The sequence below is a fragment of the Myotis daubentonii genome, chromosome 6 (genome assembly GCF_963259705.1).
Source record: "Myotis daubentonii chromosome 6, mMyoDau2.1, whole genome shotgun sequence".
Taxonomy (NCBI): Eukaryota; Metazoa; Chordata; class Mammalia; order Chiroptera; family Vespertilionidae; genus Myotis; species Myotis daubentonii.
The window spans coordinates 90,210,930-90,237,862 of NC_081845.1; the positions used below are offsets into that span (position 1 = coordinate 90,210,930).

Consider the following 26,933-nt stretch of genomic DNA (forward strand, 5'->3'; position numbering starts at 1 on the left):
TTCATTGATTTTAGAGAGGAAGGGAGAAAGACAGTGAGAAAGATAGAAACATTAATAATGAGAGAGAATCATTGATTAGCTGCCTCCTGCATGTCCCGCACTGGGGATTGAGCTCGCCAACCTGGCATGTGCCCTGATTGGGAATTGAACCGTCACCTTCTGGTTCATAGGTTGACGCTCAACCACTGAGCCATCCCAGCTGGGCTACCCTGCAAATCTTGCAGGTTAGTTCATTTCTCTCGTTAGCACCATTGGCCACCATCCTGGCCTTTTAGGCCATTTGAGCCAAGAATGAGGGAAGCTTTATGAAGTGGGAGTCAGCATCTCCCATACATGGGTCTTTGAGGTCCCAAAGTTATCTCTGTCTGTTTTTTTAAATTAAGAATATTTCTGATACATATCTTGTTGGATATAACATGGTGTTTAGTTGGAAAAATGGAGGTAATTCACATGTCATTTCTAAGAGTGATTAATAATAGTATAATAATAATAACATATAGCACTTTCATTACTGTTATGTAGTATGCACTGTTATAAAAGCTTTACATATTCTCATTAGTAATGAAATTAGTATAAAAATAATAAAACATGAGTATGCTGAAACTGAAAGTAGGTATCATTGTTTCCATGATATTATATATTTATAGGCCACTTGGTTTTACTATTTGCGTTACATTCACGGGGGACTTAAGTTTACCACATAGCCATTCTTTTCTCACAGAAGTTGTTATCATTCTAAGCAAAGGTGAAAAATTCAGAATCTTAACCAAAAATGATTCTGATATGTGCTGTAAAATTATATCCTGCATTTCTGATAACCCAGAGAGGTTCAATAAAAGGTTATAACCAGTTTGAGACTGAGCGATAAAATGAATGGGAGGGAGAGGACAGCAGAAAATGAGGGATGACAAAATAAGCTGACCTTTTCTGGTCACAACTGTTGGTTGCAGGCTGACATTTATGGTCACCTAAATCTTCTCAGATTGTTCCTGTTGATATTACAGAACAAGTAATAACTGCATCTCAAATTTAAATTTGGCTCATGACAGGGGAATATAGATTTGTTCAATCTGGGACTAGCATGCAGTGGTTCGGTGTAGCTGACTAAGGGAGGGTGATAGGCTATTTTCATTACTGCCAGGTTATTAGCTGCCAAATTTTAAGTTGTACCCAAAAGAAACGTGTATTATCTCTTCACCCAGGTCATTTATTTTTCTGCTGGCTGCACGTATGTGTGGGATGGTAGGAAGCTGGGAGGGAGTGGGAGATCAGCTGGTCTCTGTGGAGAAACACTCCAGTTGGCTTTCCTCCTGAGAGTGCAGGACTGAGCTCCCAGGCCGGGAAGGTAGAAGGAGAAGGCACACCTAACTTCTATGTTCTGTCTTTGTCATGGCCTTATTAATCTGCAGATATGGTGTGAGCAGGACATCCTGGCTCTGTTTGAAAAGGAAAAAATGTCTTCCATGCCTATGTGTCAAGCAGTGTGCTAGAGCCTGGGTATATGGAAATACATATGGCATGATCTTTGTTCTTAAGCAGCTTGTGATCTACTAAAGTAGACATACATGCTGAGAGAGAATTTTAGTACATTGTGGTGAATGCTATTATAGGGGATCTATATAGATTTCATCATTATCCACATTTGATTATTATGTAGAAAATGTAATTTGTGAAGATTGTGTTTTTTTGTGACTGTTAATGTTTTATTAAAGTACTAGGGGCCCGGTGCACGAAATTCGTGCACTGGGTGTGTGTTGGGGGGGAGTGTCCCTCAGCCCAGCCTGCCCCCTCTCACATACTGGGAGCCCTCAGGCGTTGACCCCCATCACCCTCCAATCGCAGGATCGGCCCCTTGCCCAGGCCTGACGCCTCTGCCAGAGGTGTCAGGCTTGGACAGGGGACCCCCGTCTCCCCCTGATCACTGGCTCTGGCCCCCGCCCAGACCTGAGGCCTCTGGCCCAGGAATCATGCCTGGGCAGGGGACCCCCATCTCCCTCTGATCGCTTGCTCCACCCCCCGCCCAAGCCTGACGCCTCTGACCCAGGCTTCAGGCCTGGGCAAGGGGACCATCATATCCCCCCAATCCCCGGCTCCGCCCCCCACCCAGGCCTGATGCCTCGGCCAGAGGAGTTGACCCTCATCACCCTCCGATCACCAATCACCGGATCGGCCCCTTGACCAGGCCTGAGGCCTCCGGCAGAGGTGTCAGGCCTGGGCAGGGGACCCCCAGCTCCCCGCGGTTGCAGGCTCCGCCCCTGCCCAGGCCTAACGCCTCTGGCTGAGGCGTCCGGCTCGGGCAGCGGGGACCCGCAGCTGCAGCGGCCCCGCGATCGTGGGCTTCGCTTTAGGCCCAGGCAAGGGACCCCTAGCTCCCGGGACTGCCAGCTTTGACCGTGTCCAGCTCCCATCGCTGGCTCCACCCCTACTTCCTGCTATCACTGGCCAGGGCGGCAAAGGCGCCTGATTCTCCGATCATGGCTGGGGGGCAGGGCAAAGGCGGCCCCAGGGCCGCCTTTGCCCTGCCCCCCAGCTCTTAGCTCCCCCCTGGGTTTCTGATCACTGTCAGTGGCAGGGGGCTTCTTCCTGCTTTCCCTTTCGCCTCCCTGCATTGTGCCTACATATGCAAATTAGCCGCCATCTTGTTGGCAGTTAACTGCCAATCTTAGTTGGCAGTTAACTGCCAATCTTAGTTGGCAGTTAACTGCCAATCATAGTTGGCAGTTAACTTGCATATAGCCCTGATTAGCCAATGAAAAGGGTATCGTCGTACGCCAATTACCATTTTTCTCTTTTATTAGTGTAGACTAGAGGCCTGGTGCACAGATTCGTGCACCCGTGGGGTTCCTTGGCCTGGCCTGCAGGAATCAGTCTGACATCCCCCGAGGGATCCCGGGTTGCGAGAGGGTGTAAGCCAGGCCGAGGGACCCCACTGGTGCATGATTCCATGCACCAGGCCTCTAGAATGCATAGAAAATATTTTGTTAATCTCTTCCTGCTCTCCCCCCTTCCCTCTGAGATTCATTAGTCTGTTCCATGTTCCATGCCTGTGTGTTGAGCATCTGCCGACGGTGGTCAATGCACATCATAGCTACCAGTTGAATGGTCATTTAGGCTTTTATATATATAGATAACTCGGTATTGTTATTTTATTTATTTTATTGTTTAATTTTTAATTTAATTTTTTAAAATTTTATCTTTATTGTTGAAAGTATTATAGACATCTCCCTTTCCCCCCCCATTGACCTCTCCATTCTGCTCTTGCCCTTTGTATTGTTATTTTAATATGGTCCTTTTTTCTGCCTTTTTCCTTTTGACTCATAGGTCTTATTCATACTTCATTGAAGTGTCCATGGATGAACTTGATTGGATCAGAGTGATTGATCATTCACAGTATCTGTGTCGTTCTTGGCAAAAGTTATATTTTCCAGCCCGTGTCTGCAGGTTAGTTTTCATGTATAATAAATGATTTTGTTGTTTATTCAAGGAGATTTGGGCTTTGACAAGAAACATTACATTTTTGGTCTTATAGAAGAGTTTTTTAGAGTATCAGCTAACAAATACATTCCAACATAACCTTAGAGAAACTATGGAAAATTAGGCATTTAATATTTAGAGTGTGCTGTGGAACTGTTTATCCAAAGTATTTTGTGCTGTTTTTATGTAGTAGACATATAAAGGAATATGAAGGGACAGGAACACTGAGGAGTGGAAATACTTTCTGAACTGCATGCTTTACCTTGAAAGCAGTTATTGTTAGGCGGTCCATTCTTCCCACAGAAGCCATGAGTGTTTCTGGAGACTTCTCTGGCAGTCCTCAGGGCACAAGGAGATTTTTTGATGCCATTGTGCATATGCTGAATATCTGTGTTCTTTTTCTAGGTCAGTGAATATCCATGGCATTTGACAGAGTCAGTGCTTCTAGTGGGGCTGGGCTTGGGGCGAGGGAGGCTCAGCAGGTGGGGCTCCAGGCTCACAACCTCCCTTCCTCAGAGCACCTTAGCTTGTATTGTTGTGATGTGTTGCAGTCCATGTTAGTTTGTCTTAAAAAGTACTGATAAAGTATTGTCCTAATATTTCATATTCTTTCTTTAGGTATAAGCCATATTTTAAACTTTTTAAAATGAAATTCTGTAAAACCTAAACGAATAATGAAATTGGGAGTTGAGAAAAGTAGTTAAAGGTTCCCCAAATTGTGTAGTTTCTGTTATAATTTTCCCCTTGGAAATTGCCTTCAGATATTCTTTACCTTAGAGTCAAAGGATCAAAGGCAGGTTCATTTGGTGTGGTGAGGCAAGAGAAGGGAAGGGATATCAAAGGTGTAAACTAGGGAGAATGTGGAGCTGACCCCTTACCCAATTCCCTCCTCACTCTCACCTGTAACCTCGATTGACCTTCCATTGTGGCTGATTCAGAGCAGGTGGATGCCCCACAGCACTTACTCTCTTGTTCTGAAGACACTCTTATACTTATTAAACTCATGACCTGTCAAAATCAGGCTGAATTCTCACTTCCACCACAGGAACTCACAAAACCTTTCAGCCTCTGGTATAGTAAAGAATGTTGCCTACATTTTTTTATTATAGAATGACCAGACACAATATTGTTATCCAGGGATCCTCTTGTGTGAAAATGAAGAAAATCAATTTCATTTCCCCAAAGGGGGACTAAAGTGTCTAAGATCTGGCAGTTGCTCTTTTATCAGAGGAGTTTTGAATGGATTAAAATGAGAAGGACAAGAAATTGAGTGAAGATTCTATATCTCAGAGCTGCCTAGGGATACTTCGAGAGTGACAGAGGGGCCCTGACGTGGGGGACATGATCGAGTCTGCATTGACTCAGTTTATTACTATTGTATTGGATTAAAAAATAAGCAGTATAACAGCCAAAGCGTCTGATGTGCACCAAAGGACCGTGTGCTTGTATTTAATTTGAAATCGTAGGAACATGACTCCCAGAACAAATCATAGTGAATATAAAACCAGTCATGACAGAGTCTGTGTACTTTACCCATCTTAAAACATGCCCTCAGTTATGGTCTCTGGCTTTTAGAAAATATACTTTTCTTTATTTATCAATGGGTATTATTTATGCTCCCCTTTCCTTACTTTGTCTCTCCTGGGTGGCCTTGCCTTTGTTGGTATAGCTTTTATACGTGTAGAGCCTGGCCATATTTGTGATGCTAGTTTTTGTCTTCGTATAGCTGGCTCCCAACTCTGGTCAAGAAAAACTGAGACAAAGTGGTTTAGAGAAAGTGTTAACAAGAAAAGGAAGAAACCTTGATATTATATTTGTTTAAAAAATTTAAATATATTTATAATTACTTTAACATATTATGTTAATTACTGAATTCAGTGATAAACTCTGCCTTTTGTAATGTTTGGAATTTTGGTAGTATTTAAAAATGAACCTAAGAATAAGTCCCTATTGATTATTCAAGGATGTCTTATACTTGGTGCTTCTTATCTTCACAGTCATTTATTGACTACCTAAACAATGTTCTAAATACACTTCTTCTAGCTTCACTATGCACATATAAATTCTTTATTTCTTTAGCATATCAGTATTCTGTTTGCATTATGTCAGTTAAAATGCTCATTTGTAACATTTGCATGTCACCTTTATTCTTCAGTGTCCTTCATATGTTTGTCCTGCCTCTGATACTAAAATTACAAGCTTTTGGAATCGAGTATACATTCTAATCTTTTAGTATTCTTACACAGTACTCAGGTTATGACCTTGTGTGCAGTAGGTACTCTATAAATGTTACCACAGGATTTATGGGGTCAGGGCACTGACTGGGTAACGAAGAAAGATTGCCTTAACGTTGATATGTATATATTTTCATTGGTACTTTTAATCCATGTGTTTGTTAAAATGCACATCACGGCTGGAAAACTCTCTGGAGTGGTAAGTGGTTTTGTACTGTTTGCAAAGGCTACTTTCTGTTTTTTTCTTTAGAAAACTGAATTTTGAGTTTAATCCCAGAAGCTATGAGTGTCATGTATTGATGAAAGAGTACATCAAATATATTCACAAAAGGAGAGGTGCTCTGTGAACTGGGGAGTGTGAGATTACCCAGCCCTCTCTGAATCCAGGCTGGACTGCATGCAAATTAGGATTTTGTAGTAGAAAAACCATGGGCTATGGAGTTAGAGAGCTCTTCTCAAATCCTGGTTTCATCTAATACTGGCATTGTGATCTTAGAAAAGTTGTGCCTTTCTGAACACTCGTTTTTCTATACCAATAAAAAAAAAAAATCAGGAATAGCCCTGGTCAGTGATTCTCAGTGGTTAGAGTGTCAGCCTGTGCACTTAAGTGTCTCAGGTTTGATTTCCTGTCAAGGGCATGTACCTGGGTTTCAGGTTTGATCCCCAGCCCTGGTTGGGGCACATTTGGGAGGTAACCAATCATGTGTCTCTCACATCAATGTTTCTCTCCCTCTCTCTCTCTCTCCCCCCTCCTCCTTCACTCTCTCCTCCCCTCCATTCTACTCTCTCTAAAATAAAAATCAATGGAAAAAATGTCCTCAGGTGAGGATTAAGAACAAAACACACACACACACACACACACACACACACACACACGCACACACCAGGAATAGCCACACCCTTTATGGGGTCTGTTGTGGAGGGTTAGATGGCATAGCACATATATGAGTACTGAGCACAGTGCCTGGCCCAAAATAGGCTCAGTAAATAGTTGTTTTTATTACTAATTTTTAAAAAATTATTTTTCTCATTTCTAAGACTCTCAACTGGTGTTTGACCTTCAAAGAAAGGAACCATCCCTACTATCCTTTTTGGCCATGGTGGCTCTCACTGCAAGGAAATTTTTCCTTACCTCAAGAGCCTAGTTGGTTCAGCACTTTTCTATTGCCAGTCCATGTTTAGTAATCCAAAATATATATTAAATGGGTCTCTTTATCTGTTTTTAAAAATTAGTTGAATCTTTTTTTTTTTTAATCCTCACCCGAGGACATATTTTTATTGGTTTCAGAGAGAGAGGAGAGAAGGAGGGAGAGAGAGAGAGAAACATTGACGTGAAAGAGAAACATTGATCAATTGCCTCCCATATGCACCCCAACAGGGGTTTGAACCTGCAGCTTGGGTATGTACCCTAACCAGGAATCAAACCTATGACTTTTCAGTGTACGGGACAATGCTCTAACCAACTGAGCCACACTGGCCAGGGCGGGTTTTTAACTTAATAACCTGCCCATTTGTATGTTTCCAGTTTTCAAATATTTTGGCATTTCTTATTCTGATAAAATATATATAACATAAGATTTTCTATCCATATATTTTGTGGAATGTAATTCAATCTGTATTTCACCTCACCAAGGTAGTAGACGTTATCTAGTGACAAAGCCAGAGTTATGGTGCTAACCATAACAGTGAATGGAGGGAAATTAACTGCTCTGTCTTTCTTGGTCTTTTTTAGGTACTCATTTGGCTATGCACTGCTGTATGTATGTAGCCAAAAACTTAAACTAATAACTAACCACCCCACCGACCCCCAATTGGAGGTGCAGAAAAGTGACTTGTCAGTTTCGTTAGAATTTTTCATATATACTCAGAACCATGTAATGTCTTATCAGCTTTCTCTTTCTCAGGAAAAGGCAATTTCTGCTTTACCCATAAATTCTCTAACCTTCAAATTGTCTTCTTGGCTATCTAGTAAGCTCTCATCAAGTACTCCCATAGCTTTCTTAGATGATGGAGTCTAGGACCAAACAAAAACACTAATAAGGAATGGCAAATATTGAGTACTCTGGGGGGTTTTAAATTTTTTTCTGGCTGTCTCTCAACATGACACTGGTAATTTGGCAGCCGTATAATGTTGCTGAAATATGAGAAGACTCGAAACATAGGGGTGAAGGGTAGAGATAGATTTCAGAGCCTGTATATGGCTGGTAGGTGGAATTACAAAAAAAGTGATCTTGGTATAAAATCTGGGAGTTGAGGGAGAGGAACAGCAGGCCTAAAAGCAAGGTCCTCAAGGATATACCTGTTGAGAGAGGGAAGAAAAGAGTAGATGGCAGACACTTTTGCTGCAGGGCTGCAGGTTAGAGGAGAGCCAGGAGGAGCACAGCTTACTGAAGACAAGGCCAGCAGGGTGTCGAGAAGATGCAGCTTCATAATTAGAACATGGCACAGGGGGGACGCCCAGGGAACACAAAACTGGGCTTTCTTCTTTCTTTCCTTCTGTTTTTAATTCTCAAAGTGGAAGTGTCTTTTCTATGACATTTTAATTATAAAATTAAAATGTAGTACATATTTTAAAAATTGATAAAGTTTGCTATCAGATAAGGCCATACCCAGTTTCCACCAATAGCACATAAAAACGCCTCTGCTCTGAAACTGCACCAGTGCAGGCATCATCAACGTTTTGCCAATATGATTTATGATTTGTCAAAAAAGGTCTTACTTTAATTTGGATTTCTTTTATTGGTGAAGTGGAATATTTTTTATTACTGGCTATTTGTTATTTCTCATTTGTGAAAAGTCTACTTTTATCTTCTGCATATTTTACTTCTTGGGTAATTATCTTTTTTTTGGCTGGTGAGAACTTAACATTGGTATATAGATATATGTTAGGTATAATGTCATATATGTGTATACATATATACATATACGTGTATATGTATGTGTGATATTATCCTCTTGCCTGTCATGTTTTACAGTTTATTAGGTTTTTTTTGTGTTTTATTGGTACCCTTTGCCATATAGAATTTTACTTTTTAAAAAACATGGCTGGTGCTGCTCAATGGTTAGAGAGTCGGCCCATGCACCAAAGAGTCTCAAGTTCGAATTCCAGTCAAGGGCATGTACCTGGGTTGCAGGTTCATTCCTGGCCCTGGCTGGGGCATATGGGGGAGGCAACCAATGGATATCTCTCTCTTGGATCTATGTGTCTCCCTCCCTCCCTTCCTCCTTCCCTCCGTCGCTCCTTCTCACTCTCTTTAAAAAAAAAAACAATGGAAAAATATCCTCTGGTAAGGATTAACCAAAAACAAAGGGTGATCAAATCTGTCAGTCATTTTTTTGATTTTCATTGGTCTGATATGTTTAGAAAGTTGTTCCTCACTTCCAACATTAAAGAATTCTATATTTTTATAAATATTTTTCTACTACTTGTTATTTTTATATGTAAATATTTAATCCGGCTAGAATATTTTTTTGTGTATATTTTTGGGCAGAAATAGTCAGTTGGCTAAGACTATTTATTAATCATTCCTTACCACACTAATGTGAGTAGCCATATTCATCATGTACTAAGTTCTAGCATGTATTCTGCTCTGTTCCATTGATTTTGTTGACTGTTGCTCAAAGTGTTTTAATTATTGTAGTTTCCCTTCTTTTTTTTCTTTTCTTACAATTAGAAATTATAATGTGACAAATGTGTCATGGAAAAAAGAAAGGGTGTTATAAAGCATCTGTCCACCTGTCTTCTGGTCTCAGTGGTCACATTAGAGGACATAAATGATGATAAACATCTCACTAGAATGGTTCTGCTCTCATTTATAAGAAGAAATTTCAGTGTGATTCACCAGCTAAGGAACTATATTTTTCTTCATTTATACATCTGTTCATTTATTCACCACTCGCTCATTTCACAAATAAGCTCCTAGTTTGTATTTGCATTGTATTTGATATTGAGGCCATGGCACTGAAGAGGACTACCGAGGTTTCTGCTCTCAGGGAATTTGGAAGAAACAGATAAACTAATAGTAAGAACACATCACATAATTATGAGTGTTGTGAAGATGGTATTGTGATAGTGACCAGGGTCAAGGGGTACAGGGTGGTTATTTTAAATAGGTGTTCATGGAAACCCCAAAAGGAGAGGTGGTTTTGCTCACTTGGGGATATGTTTGGAGGGAGGGAGGAAGGGAGGGAGGGAGGGAGGGAGGGAGGGAGGGAGAGAGAGAGAGAGAGAGAGAGAGAGAGAGAGAGAGAGAGAGAACACAGGTATGTGCCCTGAGCAGGAATCAAACCCTGCACCAAATTTGTGCAGGACAACACTCCAACCAACTGAGCCACCTGGCCAGGGCGAGAAGTGGTTGTTTTAAGCCGAGATGAAGTGAGTGTTATTCCCTGGTCATTATTTTAGATATTTAGGTTTTCTTTGGTGTACCTTTAATATTTTTCAGGGATATCTGGTGTACTGTAGGAGGCCTCATTAGATGAATACTAAAACTGTACTGTTTTTGGTATTGGGCAATTTAATCTCTTTTATTGCTACCATATATTTCAGGTCCCTCCTCATCCCTGCCATCATTAGATGCAGCATAACTTTATTATTTTTTTTTTACTTATCTTCATTAAAATATAGTACCTACACAGTGCTATAGATCTACAAGACATAAAATAAATGAGAAAAATAAACATTGCTATTGATGGCAACATTCTTTCTCTACCATATTAACATTGTACAAAAGCATGTGTGTCTTTTTTCTCCTCCCCCTGCCCCATAACTGGGCACTGATATATTCGTTTTCTTTAAAAGGCAGGCATTTTTACATTACTCAGTGGTTTACTAGGATGCTTTAGCTTTAGAATCACAGCTAGAATTATGCTGAGCCTTTACTTTATATGATTGACATCTTCAGAATTCAAGAAATAGCTTATTCAGGTGTAAGTAAAAAAAGTTTTAATAAGTAACCATTTTAGCTTATACTTAGTTTGAATTGTCTTTGTACCTACAACTTTGATACCATAATTGAACTGGTACAGAAAATGAAAAGCAGAATGTAGCCACATGGTGTCACTATATCATTACAATTTTACTTGGGGCCAAAGAGAGGGTGAAATTGCCTTTTTTATAAAACCGTATTTAAATATAAATTGTTCTGACGTCTGTGGTTTGTGAAATAACATGTGACACTGTTTGTACCATTTAAGCCTTTCTACTCATGGAGCATTAATTATGCCCGAAGTTCGTAGGTGTACATTCAGTGCCAGCCCGCTCTTGACTTGCCATGTGTACTGTATAGCGGATATGTGGCTGCTGTAATACAGTTATTCAGTTTCATGCAAATACTTAAAAAAAATCTTCCTTCAGAATTTTGAAATAAACATAAGAGTAACTCAAAGGAGATAGATCCATTAAATATTTTTAAGGCATTGGAAAGCAAAAGAAAGGAGGAATGAGGAAGAGAGAGAGGGCTATTGGAACTCAGGAGAGAGATAGGGAGGAAACAGTGTAACACTTACTGGCATCTGCTATGGGCCGGACACATATTGTTACCTTTTATAATTCTTATAATAGCTCTAGGAGAAAAATACCACTAACTACCTTATTTTTACAAATGAGGACATTGAGCTCTAGAGAAGCTAAATTTGCAGGTCTGTCTGAATACACAGTTAACACCACAGTCTTACATTGCCTGTGCAGGATATGAGATTAAAAAAATAGCTCTGCTTTGGAGTAGGAGGAAACTCAGAGCTCCGAAGAAGCCCCCACTGCCTCTTTGGCAGGAGCAATTTCCAGGAATGCTGAGAGAAGGCTTGTGTGGCTGTCCTCTGCTCATGCTGGTTGCAGCTGCCCAGAAGACCAGGATACTAATGCTGAGGATGATGAGGGTGATGATGAACAATTGAGGAAGTTTTTCTCTTTAAAATGCTCCAAAGGGAGTGTAGCAGTCTTTTATCTAGGTCTGTTTTGTCAGTTTGTCAGTAGAGCTTTGAATTTTCTTGCCCCTTAGTTTCCCATAATATCATTTTTAGATTTTATCATTACAGTGAACCTGATGTTCTTAACTCCTGGTTTTGCTTCAGCTGTGTTTAGAAACAAATTTCATATTATTACAAAATTTCTCTTCACAAGATCTCTTAATCTTGAATTGCTTTTTAAAAATTTATTGATTTGAGAGAGAGAAGCAGAAACATCAATTTGTTGTTCCACTTATTTATGCATTCATTGGTTTAGTCTTGTATGTGCCCTGTCTGGGGATTGAACCACAACTTTGGAATATAGGGATGATACCCTAATTAACTGAGCTGCCCAGCCAGGGCCTGCTTCTTTAGAGGAATTTTCTATTTATTATTTTCACCTAGAAATCTCTTATTAGGTCTCCCTCCCCCCCCCAAAAAAATCCACTGTGTTTTATATTCAGTAAGACCTTTGAAACATGGGTTTGTGCTTAATTTATTCAGTCAAATCCAGGGTTTTTGTTTTATTATATTTTGTTTAAAGGATAATAATAGCCCAGCTGGTGTGGTTTAGTGGTTGAGCATCGACCCATGAACCACGAGGTCACAGTTGGATTCCTGGTCAGGGCACATGCCTGGGTTGTGGGCTTGACCCCTTGTGGTGGGCTTGTAGGAGGCAGCTGATCGATGATTCTCTCTCATCATTGATGTTTCTATTTCTCTCTCCCTCTCCCTTCTTTGAAATCAATAAAAACATATTTACCAAAAAAAAAAAAAAAGAATAACATGTTGAGATTCTTTTGTGTGTAGTAGAAGAATTAGGACATGAGAAAATAGAACAGGTTTGCCCTTTTGCTTTTTATTTTATAGTTTTAGAACATAAATTAGTGTCTTTCAATAAGCTGACTGCATGAGATGAGGTTAGTAACACTAATGATCAGTTATTATTACCACAGATAACTGTTTGCTTTTCATTCTGGAAGAGCAAGATCCATATTTGGTGGTGCTAACAGTTGCTTCCTAAACAGTTATATCCAGGATTAAGTTCTGATACTGCCTCACTAGTTGACCATCAAACATCCTTTTTCTCATGTCTTTCCTTTCCTAAATATTACTCAGTTATTTATAGGATTTATTCATTTAGACATTTGTTCAATAAGCATTTATTAACACCTGCTATATTGTAGGCACTTAGTTTAGTTGCCAGGCATAAAAGGATGAACAAGACAGTTGCTGCTCTCATGATACAATAGTAGTGATAACCTTCTAAAGATTGATAAAGTAAAATATGATAGGTGTAATAATAAATGCATATATATGAAGAGAGAGAGAGAGAGAGAGAGAGAGAGAGAGAGAGAGAGAGAGAGAGAGAGGAGAGAGAGAGAACACGTACCTAGGAGCAGCATAGTTATGGGGACCCTATTGAAGAGAGGTTTTGAGCCGAGTCTTAAAGGACCAAGGGATTGAGCAGGCAAAATAAAAGAGAAAGGATGTGCGGTATGTGCAGGACATTTGCTGAAGGCAGAATTTGCACTGGATTTGACCAAATCTAAACTTTGCTCAAAGCTCTCCACCAAAAGGTCTTTTTGCTTCTCTAGCTCATCTTTGATTCTTACTTAAAAGCCCTGTTTTGTCTCACTAGTCAGTCACATCTATTTACTTGCTCATACCTCCTGCCTATGTCCCTAAGCTCAGAGACTCTACATAAATGATAGTCCTTCCCTCTTTATGTGATCTTGTACAATTGTTTCTGGATATCTGGGATTTGGTTTTAGTTAAAGCTATATTTTTTTTGTAAACCTTTAACAAGATTAGAAGATTCCCTGTGAAGAGCTATAGATTAGGCTAATTTACACAAATGTTATTCAGAGAATAGTAAAAATTCCTAAAAGTGAAGAAAAAGTCCCTCTTTTAGAACCAGGATTTGAGTCCGTGTGTCTTTTGCTTAGAAAAATAATATATTTGTATAGGCACTTCATTATTGGATGGGTACATGCTGTGTTTAAGGAATTTAACAGTAATGTATAACTACTGATACAGTTTTCCTGTTGGAGATCTCCTTTTGGAATCTTGTTTTGAGACTTCAGCTCTCCCACCTCTTGATTATGGAACTCAGGAAATCCTGAACCAGGAAGCCAGGTACTAAACTCCTGGGCAGTAGAATACAAAGCCACCTGGGGCGCTAGGCTCCTTAATAAGAGCCAGGGGGCCTTCAGCAGAGGGGACAGAAACAAAGGTGAGGTATGGGACTGGGAGTAGGAACCTGGGAGTTAATGGAAATGGTTGGAAAGACTTTCCAGGACCTTCAGTACGGCTGCGGAGAGAGTAAGAACATGTTAGTGGAGTAAAGCTTCCCCAACTTTTCACTTTGGAAGATCGAGAAGAGGGAATGACAGCTAAATCCTGGAAATCAAAAATACAAACAGACTTGGACACAGATTTATTTGTGAATTGCATAGTTATTTTCCAGTCCTGTTTACTTTGGAAATGGTAATCTAAAGAAGGTATTGGTTAAGTAGTTGATATTCTCTTAGTGAAGAGTTAGACCTTTATATACTTAAATTGTATCCCACACTGCCTAGCAGTGATTGCTTTGACCTTTCATAGCATTTTTAGCTTGAATCATCCACTTTAGCCATTAATTACATACTATATCTTGTACACCTCTCTAATTATTTTGTGGTTCCTGGACCTTTTTTTTTGATAGTAGTTGCACATAAGGTAGCTTGTTGAATCTCTTTAGCCCTCTACTATCTCTCAATGCAGGTGCCTGGATAATAATTGATTTTTCCGGAAAAATCCTTTTGACACTGCTATTTTTTTCCCCAGTGTTAGAAGGAGATACCAGGAAATAAGAAGATTTTATAATATTTCTTTCCACAGAAAATATGCTTAAAGAGAACTGTATGTACAAGTCCTGTGGTTAATAAAATCATTAGAGCTTTCTCAGTGATCATATGATCATATAAATAGTACAAGTTCCCTAGATCAGTGTTCCTTCTGTGGATACAAGGTTAGCTCAGAGGAGAGTGGACCAGAAATGAAGCCAGATTGCCTGGCAGCTGCCAGAAATTCTGGGCAGAGTGCCAGGCTTGGTTCACCTTCTAAAAATTCATCTCCCAGAATGAAAATAGAGGGCTCGATCTTTGCAAGGAGTGGTAGTAGCATGAGCTCTTGGACTTCCTTAGGCCTGAAGTGCTTTATTGATGCAAGGAAAGGGGGGGAACAGATTACTGTGGACCAGTGGCTTTGACCTCATTTAAGAGTTGTAATATTTTCTTTAGCAGCTTACTTCATTATATTTCAAATTATAATTTCATAAGTTAATAATTGTTCTTTCAATTAATGTGGGTCATATATACACATGAATATGTTCTGCTTGATAGGAAGCTGTAGGTTTAATTTCTAATAGTCATAGAAATTCTATGCACATTATGAAGCTATTAGGATGTAACAGCTGTTTTAGTTCATTTCACCCTGCAAAAGAAATGTGATATAGACTAAAATGATCAGTAATTATGTATTTTGAAAGCTAAACCGCCAGTTATAGAAAGTGCTAATTTACACATTAGATACTGATAAAATACAGGATGCTATGAGTTTCAAAGTTAGTGTTATCTTCTGCCTAAGACCATGAAAGAGAATCTGTGCCAAAAGACATTTTCTCTCTTTGAAGTCCTTGTTTGCATTGCCTATTGTAATTTTGAAGTTGCAAATCAACAGATATGAAGAAGTGCTTGATATTTTTCTAAAGAAAAAAAATTGTAAGGCCTGTTAGAAGGAATAGGATCTAGAAGGATTTTATTTTATTTCTGTTGATCAGTGCTTGCCATCTGCCTTCCGCTTAATGTTGTAGAAGCATGCCTGCGTTTCCCAGTTCTGAACAGATGATGTGCATGGTTTGTTGAGATATATGTATATTCTGGATGTGTGTGTGTATATATACCTACAGTGCTTAAAATCACATTTGAAGTGCAAAACAGATAATGAGTCTCCATTTCTGGCTAATTTGCATATTCAGCTCTTGCACACAAAAGACTACAATGACACTGATTTTCTTTTCTACTTTAGAATCAGCAATAACCAGCTGTCAACAAATATTTTGATTAAACACTTGTCTTTATTGGGGAACTTTGGGGCATATTCTTTGTATAAACGTAGTGTTTTCTTTGATTTCAAGGGACATATTTTCAGTATGATTCATGGTGCATCACACCGGTAAGCTTCATGCACAAAAATATATTTTTCTCTGTAAACTTCCTTTTTACCATTGATTTCTCTAGGGCAAAAATATGGCTCAGCACAGAATATCCCAACTCAAGATATTTGCCTGAAACAAAGGTAGTAAATAAACATATAAGCCTACTTTAAATAAACTTAAAAATTTAAAGTATAGATTCATAAATCGGACTTTTCCAAGATATTTTAAAAGGTGATTTAATAGTTTCTCTAATACATTTAAAATATGATTTGACTACAGAAGTTGTTAATATTTTGACATAGACTCATCTAGTCTTCTGTGTAAGTATACATAAACATTTATTTACAAAAAAGGTATTATATGGCACATACTATATTGAAAGCTTGCATACACACACAAACACACACACACACACACACACACTCTTATATTCATGTGGATGTTTTTACATCTCAGTACATATATATCTGCTTTATCTTTTTTTAACAATAGCAAAATATTCTAATGTACTATTGTTTACCTCACTAGTTTCCTATTGAGGAACTTTTAGGATGTTTCCAGTTTTGCTATAGAACAGTGTAGTCTTTGTACACTTTCCTGATGATTTCATCACATAAGCAGAGTGAAAGGATATGATCATCTTAAAGTATGAATTGTAGCTATAAAAGCCATGAAAAATCATTGTACCAGCTTCCTTTTACCAGCAGTATATGATACTACCTATTTCCCCACATCCTTATCAACAATGGGTATTACCATTTTTAATCTTTTGTCAAACTGACAGGCAAGCCATGATTTCTCATTTGGTTTATTGTGCAGATTTTTTTTTATTCCTTGTAAAGGTAAGTGAGTATCTGCTTGTTGATAAGCATCCATATTTTCATAGAAAAGATGAAATTCGAGTTAGCCTGAAAGGAATGGTTGAATTTTGACTGGGTGATTTTAGAGGGTTTTTCCAATGAGGTCATCTGGGAAAGTGGTTCTCAGTTGGGGGTGATTTTGCCACCGTGGGGACATTTAGCCCTGGCTGGAGACATTTTTGTAGTCACAGGTGAGGGGCAGGGTGGTACCGGCATCTAGGGAGGAGAAGCCAAAGATGCTGCTAAACATCCTACAATGTATAAGACAGCCTCCCACGACAAAGAATTATCCAGACCAAGTGCCAATAATGCCAAAGTTGAGAAACCCTGATTTAGGGGCAGGTTGCAGTTATTCCAGAGGTGAAGGGGGCTTGAATTAGGATGTCTTTGCTCGAAATAGAGAAAAGAATAGCTGAGAAAGACATTGAAAAGGAAAAACAGCCAAGCTTGGTGACTGATTGAATATGGAGGGAAAAAAGAATTGAGTCTTAAGAACTTCCAAGTTTGGAACCCAGGTGGCTGGGAAATGGGATGACATGAGTGGACAGAAGTTGTGTGGGAGCCAGTTTGAACTAGTTGGAGAATTATTACTTAGAAGTACATAGTGACACTCTTTGCTGTTTCATTTGCTTTGTTTTTATATGCTGAGGTTTTAATTTTACACTTGGTGCCAGGATGTGTTGGATTTTGGATTACAAAATCTCTAACTGGTACCAAACCTTTATTTGATCTCAATTTCCTCTTTCTGAAATGTTCTTCTTTATCTCTACTACAGAAATCACGTATATTTATTTAGAAAGATGAAATGGTATTTTCTCTGGGAAATCTTCCTTGATCTCCCCAAATGAAATAAAACTGCTTTTGTTTTTCATTTAGTAAACAAATACTATCAAACTCCTGTAACAGGATGGGCCGTGTGCTAGGTACTAGAGCTATGGTGGCGAGCTTTTAAACACACATCCCCTGCCTTGTGGAGTTACAGCTCAGTAGGAGAGTCAGATATTGAACAAAATAACTGCATGTAAAGGAAGAATTATAGGCTATGATAAATGCAGAGAAAGAAAAACACAAGTGAGCATTAGTGGTATAAAGAAGAGTACAGTTTCAACTGGGCAAGCCAGAGAAGTTTTTAGGGAAGTGATATTTAAGTGGAGACCTAAGTGATGATTAGGAGTTAAGGAGGCAAAGAAGAAAGGAGAAAGCATTTGGAGCAGATAGAAAGGAAAACCTGGAGGGAGAAAAGAACTTGGCCTGTTCAAGGAAATGAAAGGAAATTAGTGTGGTTGGAGAGTGGTGGTGAGAGAATGGGGAGGTAGGTTGTTTAGGACTGGCAGAACCTATTAAAGAGAGGGTAGCCCTTCAAAAGTGCAGTCCCTGGGAAGGGTGTTACGCTAGGATGTGACATGATCTGACTTGAAGTTTAAAGACCTGTTTCCTTTGTGGGGGATAGATTAGGTGGGTGAGAGTGGAAGCAGGGAGACCAGTTGGGAGGCCTTGCTATATACATAGTTCAGGAGGAATATGTTGGTTGCTTGTGTAAGGATGGTAGCTGGGTATAATGAGATTCTGCTGTAATGGGTAATGATAGCAGAGGAAGTGGATTTGAGGTATGTTCTTCAGCTTGTGAGACTTGTAAGGAATGTTGCTATATATACAGGCTTGGAGCAGATAAAGGAGGTCTGGGCTGAATTGGAGGAAGGTATTTGAAGCCAGAGGAATTAATTAGATTCAAAAGAGGTTAGAATGTAGTAGAGCATAGAAAGAGGAAAAAAGGGGTGTTTAGAGCTGAGTCTGAGGTGCTGTAGAAGTTGATCAGGTAGAAGAGAAGAAGCCAACGAAGGAAGCGGGGAAGGAGCAGCCAATAAAGGAAGTGAGGACAAGCAGGAAAGTGTGGTTGCTGCAAGATCAAGTAGGTGAGGAATGAGAAATATCCATTGGCTTTGCATTGGCAACATAGAGGGCACAGTTCACCTTGGCAGTAGCAGTTTTACTGACATGGTGGAGTGGAAGCCAGATTACAGTTGGTTAGTACATTAAATGTATAATCCTATCTAATAAAAGACAAAAAAGGTAATTAACCTCTGCTACACTTCCCATTGGCTAATCAGCAAGATATGCAAATTAACTGCCAAAGATGGCGGCCGGCAGCCACTGAGCTGGAACGAGCAGGAGGTTTGCTTGCTCCAGTGATGGAGGAAGCCAAGGTTCCCCGCCTGCCCCGGCCTGCTCTAAGCTCCGAAAGCAACAGCTCCAAAAGCAACAAAGTTTCAATTATAGAGGCTAAACAAACCCCAGATACCTGCTTTCAGCCAGCTGGGGCCTCAGAGCTAGGAGCTCCAGTGAAGGCAACAGAGTTTCAATTATAGAAGGTAAATAAATCCCAGAATAAAAAAAAAAAAAAAAAGGAGAGGCTGGGAGCTTCAGTCTCAGGCCAGCCTGAAAACGGCCCTCAGCCCCTCACCCAGACTGGCCAGGCACCCCAGTGGGGACCCCCACCCTGAAGGAGGTGTGACCAGCTGCAAACAGCCATCAGCCCCTCACCCAGGCTGGCCAGGCACCCAAGCGGGACCCCCCCACCCCGATCCAGGACACCCTTCAGGGCAAACCAGCCGGCCCCCACCCGTGCACCAGGCCTCTATCCTATATAGTAAAAGGGTAATATGCAAACTGACCCTAACAGCAGAAAGACTGGGAATGACTGGTCACTATGACACACACTGACCACCAGGGGGCAGATGCTCAATGCAGGAGCTGCCCTCTGGTGGTCAGTGTGCTCCCACTAGGGGGAGCTCTGCTCAGCCACAAGCCAGGCTGATGGCTGCCAGTACAGCGGTGGTGGTGGGAGCCTCTCCTGTCTCCTCAGCAGCGCTAAGGATGTCTGACTGCAGCTTAGGCCTTCTCCCTGCTGGCAAGTGGACATCCCCCAAGGGCTGCCGGGCTGCCAGAGGGATGTCTGATTGCCAGCTTAGGCCCAATCCCCCCAGGGAGCAGGCCTAAGCCAGCAGGTGGTCATCCCCCAAGGGGTCCCAGACTGCTAGAGGGCACAGGCCCTGCTGAGGGACCCCCCACCCCCCCGAGTGCACAAATTTTTGTGCATCGGGCCTCTAGTCCTATCTAATAAAGAGGGAATATGCCAATTGACTGCCTCGCCCTCAAAGATGGTGGCACCCACAGCCAATAAGGAGGGAATATGCTAATTGACTGCCCTGCCCTTGAAGATGGCGGTGCCCACAGTCACAAGATGGCCGGCAGGGGAGGGAAGTTGTGGGCGATCAAGCCAGCAGGGGAGGGCAGTTAGGGGCAATCAGGCCAGCAGGGGAGGGCATTTGGGGGCGACCAGGCCAGCAGGGGAGGGTAGTTGGGGGGGACCAAGCCTGCAGGGGAGGGCAGTTGGGGGTGACCAGACCGGCAGGAGAGGACAGTTGGGGGCAATTGGGCCGGCAGGGGAGGCCAATTAGGGGTGACCAGGCCAGCAGGGGAGGGTAGTTGGGGGCGACTGGGCTGGCAGGGGAGGGCAGTTTGGGGCAATCGGGCCAGCATGGGAGCAGTTAGGCGTTGATCAGGCTGGCAGGGGAGTGGTTAGGGGGTGATCAGGCTGGCAGGGGAGCGGTTAGGGGCAATCAGGCAGGCAGGCAGGCAATTGTTTGGGAGCCAGCAGTCCCGGATTGTGAGAGGGATGTCCGACTGCTGGTATAGGCCCAATCCCACACGGGTCTAAATCGGCAGTTGGACATCCCTTGAGGGGTCCCAGATAGGAGAGGTTGCAGGCTGGGCTGAGGGACACCGCGCCTCCCCCCGCCCCCACCCCAGTGCACGAATTGCATGCACTGGGCCTCTAGTTTATAATAAAATAAAAAAATACATATACCCATTGGGTCAGCAATCTTACCCTTTTAAACTTCTGGTAAAATTCATTCAAAGCAAATATGTATGTAAGAATGCTTATTGCAGCACTGTTACTAGAATAAAAAACTGTGAAAGTACCCAGAGCTCATCAATATGGGAATTCATTAAAATTAAAAAGAATAAATTGTATCCATATGAACTGACTGAGAAGGCTTCCCATAAATATCGTTATATGAAAAACACATGATGTAGATACGGTGTTAATTATGACATTCCTTTTGTCAACAAACTACTTTAAATATGTATATAAATGTTTGTATGGACTTATAAAGGGTGTCCCAAAATTCACGCAAGAAGTAATTTTGATAGAAAACACAGGTTTATAATTAAAAATTGTAAATTTTTTATTGATTCATAAAGTATACAGTATAGGGTTATGTATGGAATAGCATATTGGGTAAATGGCCTCCACGGCTTTGCTGGCTCATATGCACTCTTTTGTTGAAATTTTCCATGACCGTTTTGCATAAATGTGGCTGAATTTCGATGAGGCTCATTTTCTTTTTCTTTTTAGAATATGCACTTTTTATTAGTTTTTATATATTTTATTGATTTTTTACAGAGAGGAAGAGAGAGAGATAGAGAGTTAGAAACATCGATGAGAGAGAAACATCGATCAGCTGCCTCCTGCACATCCCCCACTGGGGAAGTGCCCACACCCCAGGTACATGCCCCTGACCGGAATCGAACCCGGGACCTTTCAGTCCGCAGGCCGACGCTCTGTCCACTGAGCCAAACCGGTTTCGGCCGATGAGGCTCATTTTCATCTTGATGGCTTGGTTAATTGACAAAATTGTCACATTTGGGGTTCAGAAAATCCATGAGTGATTGTTGAGAAACAAATGCATCCACAACGTGTCACTGTTTGGTGTGGAGTTTGGGCTGGAGGCATCATCGGACCATTCTTCTTCGAAAATGTGGCTGCTCAGGCAATAACAGTTAATGGTGCTCGCTATCGCAACATGATAATCCAGTTTACCCAATTTGCTATTCCATACATAACCCTATACTGTATACTTTATGAATCAATAAAAAATTTACAAATTTTTATTATAAACCTGTGTTTTCTATCGAAATCACTTCTTGCGTGAATTTTGGGACACCCTTTATAAGCATAGAGGATCATGTGGAAGAATACACATTAAACCTTAAGATTAATTACTTCAGGAAAATGAAGATGGGGTAAGGAAAGTAGAAAGGTAGTATTTGATTTTTATTTGTCTTTTATTTATTTGCTATAACATCATTTCTTAAATTAAAAAGGGAGTTGAACTTTAAAGAAGCTCTGGGAGGTGAGGAAATGGAGAAAGAATTGATAACTCTTTTGAGAAACTTTGCTGTAAAGGTGAGTAAAGATATAGGATGGAAGCTGGAAGTGGATGTGCTTATTAGGGATGAGAGTTACTAAAGCATGTTTAATGCTGATGAAAGGATGAGAGAGAGAGAGAGAGAGAGAGAGAGAGAGAGAGAGAGAGAGAGAGAGAGAGAGAGAGAGAGAAAGAGAAGAGAGAAGAGAGAAGAGAGAAGAGAGAGAGAGGAGGAAAAAAAAAAAGGAACAAGAAAGACAGCCCATGGAATGAGTTCCAGACTGCGAGCGCCAGAGTGATGGCTTCTCCTTCCTTTAGGATGTATGGAACAAAATCCTCAGCTGAGAGGGAGGGGTAGCTGGAGGTCTGAGTAGAGTGAAGAAAGGGAGGACAGAGTTGTTGCAGACAGAGGGAGAGTAAGCTAACTGGGGAAACTCTGTGGCATGCCAGGCAGGGTTCATTGTTCATGCGATTGGGAGGCAGGATCTTCCAATAGTAATTCCATCAGCATAGTGTGTGTTTTTTCTAGTGAAATTCAGGTTACTCAGGTTAATGTTCAGAGAAGTAAGTGGTTGAGGGCTCTGGTGGGAGTTAGTCCAGTGTAATAGAAGGTGAGAGGGGCAAGAAAGTGAGAGTATTGGCTAAGACCCAAAAGAAAAATCTAGAGATAATTGCTGATGGGATAATAATAATAATTGTTCACATCTGAGTGCTGTTTCCTTTTTTTATGTTGACACCACTGTCTCGACCACCACTACCAGTTTTAAGTGAATATAAAGAACAGCTCGTTGACTTGACTATTAACTATGAACAGGATGTAGCTATTTTCTGGCTTTCTTATATCTCTTAAAAATAGGTCCTGGGGCTTATCTTTAAATATAAAACTTACATAAACCTATGTGTGTGCCCAGAAAGCAAACTAAGAAAAAGTAGTAGGTTTAATTGAAACAGAATATGGCCCAGACGGTGCTATTGCCATTGCCCATGTTTTACTTAGAGGATGGTGCCTTGTTGGTGAACTTTTCAATTGCTTGGTTAATTGAGAGATTACTTTAAACATTGTAAGTAAACGGTACTCATTATTTGACTGTTACCCCATTGGTTTTGTCAGTTTGTTATTTGTGTTGTCATCTTAGAAAAGACAAACCAACAGATATGACATCTTTGGAACAGACCTTAGGAATATGTTTTATTGCTGTCAAAATGTGTTTTAAAATACACCCTACAGAATTTGGTTCTGAAAAACACTCACATATGATCTTTGGAAGTTTTGGGTTTGTGTGTAGGTATATGCTTTTTAAATATAAATTAATACCTTATTTTAAAAATGGAATTATCTATGGAGTGTTGGTAATAAGAATGGATGCCTTCTGAGTACTAGGTGCTTTTACATATTTTTTTTCCAATTCTTGCAACTCTTGGAGACTGGTTTGATTATTCTCATTTTATAGAACCTCAGAAAGGTTAAGTACTTTGCCTAAGATCTCAAAACCAGAAAGGTCTAGGATTTTTAACTCAGATATGGCTAGCTTCAAAGACAGTTATAGGATACAGTGTCATTGAGAAAGAACCCTTTCACACAGTTAAATAACTTCTTTCCTTTTATTTGTAAGGCTTAGCAGATATGTGCTTGGGTCTGGGATCTCACTGTTTTGGGGGAGCTTTTTTTTTTTATAATACTGGCTTTATCAAGGGATTCTGACAAAGTCCTCAAATGATATCCTAACACCTTGTTTTTATAGACAGGCAGAGCCTCCTCAGTGACCTTTGGAGGCTTACATACTGTCATAATGCCTGAAAGAAGGACAAAGTTACTGTTTATTAGCTAAATATGGTTTATAGCACAGGTAATGCCCACACTTTCCCAGGAACTTTAAGTATTTCATTTGGTCTTTCCTGGGAGCCACACATTATTGTCCAAATACTGTATTTCACAAATGAGAAACGTGAGACTTAGTGTAATGAACTTACAATCACACAGCTAGACACAATATCTGGGATGGAAGCCCAGGTCTGCCTGACCCTAAAGGTCTTTTTAACACACCATGCTGTGTTTTCCATCTCTATTTATCGTTTTTTGGCATTGTCTTTGTTTTTCTGTGAGGCTTCAAGGATAAAAAAAAAGTTTTTATTCTGGACTTCAGGATTCTGAAGTAATAGCTTTTACTGTAGGGTAATTAACACACACACACACACACACACACCTTATAGGACAAGGATAATATCCATATGCTACATATTTTTTAATCTTCTAAAAGTACTTAGTTCCCTCAGTAGATCCAGATTCTGGCAGCTGTCAGATGTACATTTGGATACTTAAATAAGTCAAGATTTTAATTTTGCTGCTATGGTTAGTGAATGGTGCCAGATTAAAATCATTTCCATTATTAAAGAGTGAGATGCATACTAGGTATCATTTTATTCAGTCTGTTTATACTGTGATGCTAGGACATGCAGACAGGCAATATAAATGTAGAATGTTAGGTTGTGCTTCTGAAATGTGCTTCTAGTCCCCTGAGAAGCTCTTCTCATTCCTGAAGACAGAAGCATTTATATGATGTCTGTGGCCTTTCATTTATGGGCGCTCATGTTTTCTGAATATTCATTGTCTCTTGCCTTGTAGTCAGAAAGGTCGAGTAGGGAAACAGAAGTCATCGTAATATAAAAACGTTCACGGATAAACTGTCCATGTGTACAATTAGTTCCCATTCAATCATTTATTCCTGACAAATACCATCCCTGCCCATCCTGTTATTCACAGTGTTTCACTGATTGTTGGGAATATGTCAAAATCACTGTACTTGATTGCAAGTCAAATGGCAGATTTTGCAAAAATATCCTATGTAATAAAAGCCTAATATGCAAATCGACTGAACAGCAGAACAACCAGTCGAACCACCAGTCGCTATGATACGCACTGACCACCAGGGAGCAGACGCTCAACGCAGGAGCTGCCCACAGGTCCCAGGCCAGCCAAGGTGGGTGCCATTCCAGGCCCCCTTATCGCCCTGCCAGTCTCCCCACAGATTGGCCCTGATCACCAGCCACACCTAGGGACCCTGCCTGTGCAAGAATTTTGTGCACCGGGCCTCTAGTAGGACATAAAAGTTTAATAAAATCAAGAAAAGTGAAGTTGAAGAAATGCCAGACTTGCACACAAAGTCATTGGCAAGTGAAATTCTGGTAGTATTAGACTCGTGAGTGAAGAGGAGGAAATTCGTGTTAGGCATTTCAAGAGAAGAGAAAGTTGGTGGTGTCCAAGTATTTTTGGAAGAATCTCTGTCATTATAATTGTGCTCAGAAAGCTAATCAGGAAATGTTAGAAAATATATACCAAAAGGTATCTAACAATTATTTACTACTGCTGCTATTACTATTACTTTGGTTAGCACAAATTGCATTTATTATTTACATTTTGTTAAATAGTAGATAAAATATATTTGATTTCTCAATTTTTTAATTTAATGAAACCTTCCTCCCCACATTCACTATGAAGTTTTGGTCCCTATTTTAAGTGAATTGACTTTTAATGTCCTTTTTCAGATGACTGTTGTCCTGGAGTAATGAGAACCTCCTGTGATGTGTATATACTAGTCTTTATGTATCTGCATGTTGTTCCTCTGCAGTTATGTCAGTAAGGAGCAACAGCAGCAAACACTGGCATGGCCAGTTAGAGATAGGGTGCCTCATCCTGAGTCAAACTCTTTTAACCAGTGAGGCAAAGAAACAGAACCTCAGTGAGCCATAGTCTCTTCTAGAACAGCTGCCCAGCAGATTAGGCGTCTATCTTGGAGAAAGGCTTTCAGGTCACTCGTTAAATCAAAAGGCATTACATAAAGAAAGATTTCTATGTTGGGGGTGGTTGAGGGGAATGCAGTAGTTTTTTGTTTTTGAAGCCTTTGTTTCTCCAGTAGCATTACCTGAGCGTTCATGTTACTCAGATTCCTAGATGAATATATTTTGGAGCTTCCCTAATCCATTTGAAAGAAAAAATGTGTTTGTAACTTCACCAGCCTTAATTTGGCCCACTGGTGGACTTGGCAGGCTCAGCTGCAGCAGCAAGAGTGGAGCCTAATGGACTCTGCTGGCTGCTCTCACTACAGCCAGGTCTGGATGCCCATTATTTCTGCAGAGGATGTTCCTTTTCAGATTGTTTTTAAAGTTGTGGAGTCTGTGGAATACCCTGTGGTAGTGTCAGTTTCAGAGAATTCAGTAATTCCTGGGTTTTAAAATATATGTAAAGAACATATATTAGTTGAAAATGCAGTGCATAGTTGATTTTTTGTAACTTCCAATAACATGCAAGCCCTGTTCAAAGCAAAAGCAGAAGATTGGTTTTTTTTGAGACCTGCAAAGTAATATATACCTTAAAGCCATTTTCCAAATGGAGCTCATTCATTATGACCCCAATTTACATTCATGCTTCCCTTGAACTTAGGCCAGAATATTTATCTGTGCAGTTTAAGTAGCAACACGTTAGTTAAGTGCTTGATTTAAAGTAGCTGGCATTTCAATTTATCTTTCTTTTATTAGAAAGGTTTTTCCCTTTGAGAGGGGTTGAATTAGTCATTGTGTGGTTTAGATAAGTCCCTTGATCTGGGGACAGAACATTGCAGGATTTGGAGTTGTCTGTAGTACCTGTGTAAGGGACATGTCCTGAATCTCTTAATAGTTGTGAGATTGCTTTTCACTGAAAAGTATGACGTGTGGCTGGCTCCTTCTCCTCTATTTTATGGCCAATCATGCAGCTCATATATCTCACTAACTATAAATCTTAATTTATATTTACCCAAGGATTTTACTCTCAGATTCACCTTCTTACAGCTGAAAAGGTTCAGTGCCATATGGTTTATTTTTATTAGTATGATTAAGAATGTATTTTCATTAAACTATGCCATCTGTTTGTTATAAGAAGAAAATAGGTAAATACAGTAATTCTCCTTTATCTACAGGGGACACATTCCAAGACCCCTGATGGATGCCTGAAACCATGGATAATACCAAA

At 40.4% G+C, this 26,933-nt stretch overlaps 1 protein-coding gene across 4 annotated transcripts in view; it reads left to right on the forward strand.

Moving 5' to 3' along the window:
- Nucleotides 1-26,933, forward strand: part of BTBD9 (BTB domain containing 9) — a 454,016-nt gene that overhangs the window by 76,830 nt on the left and 350,253 nt on the right. For all 4 annotated transcript variants that reach the window (XM_059701796.1, XM_059701798.1, XM_059701797.1 and 1 more), the window contains exon 6: nucleotides 3,322-3,441. In XM_059701796.1, the coding sequence (XP_059557779.1) occupies nucleotides 3,322-3,441 (120 nt within the window). The remainder of the gene's footprint in view (nucleotides 1-3,321; nucleotides 3,442-26,933) is intronic.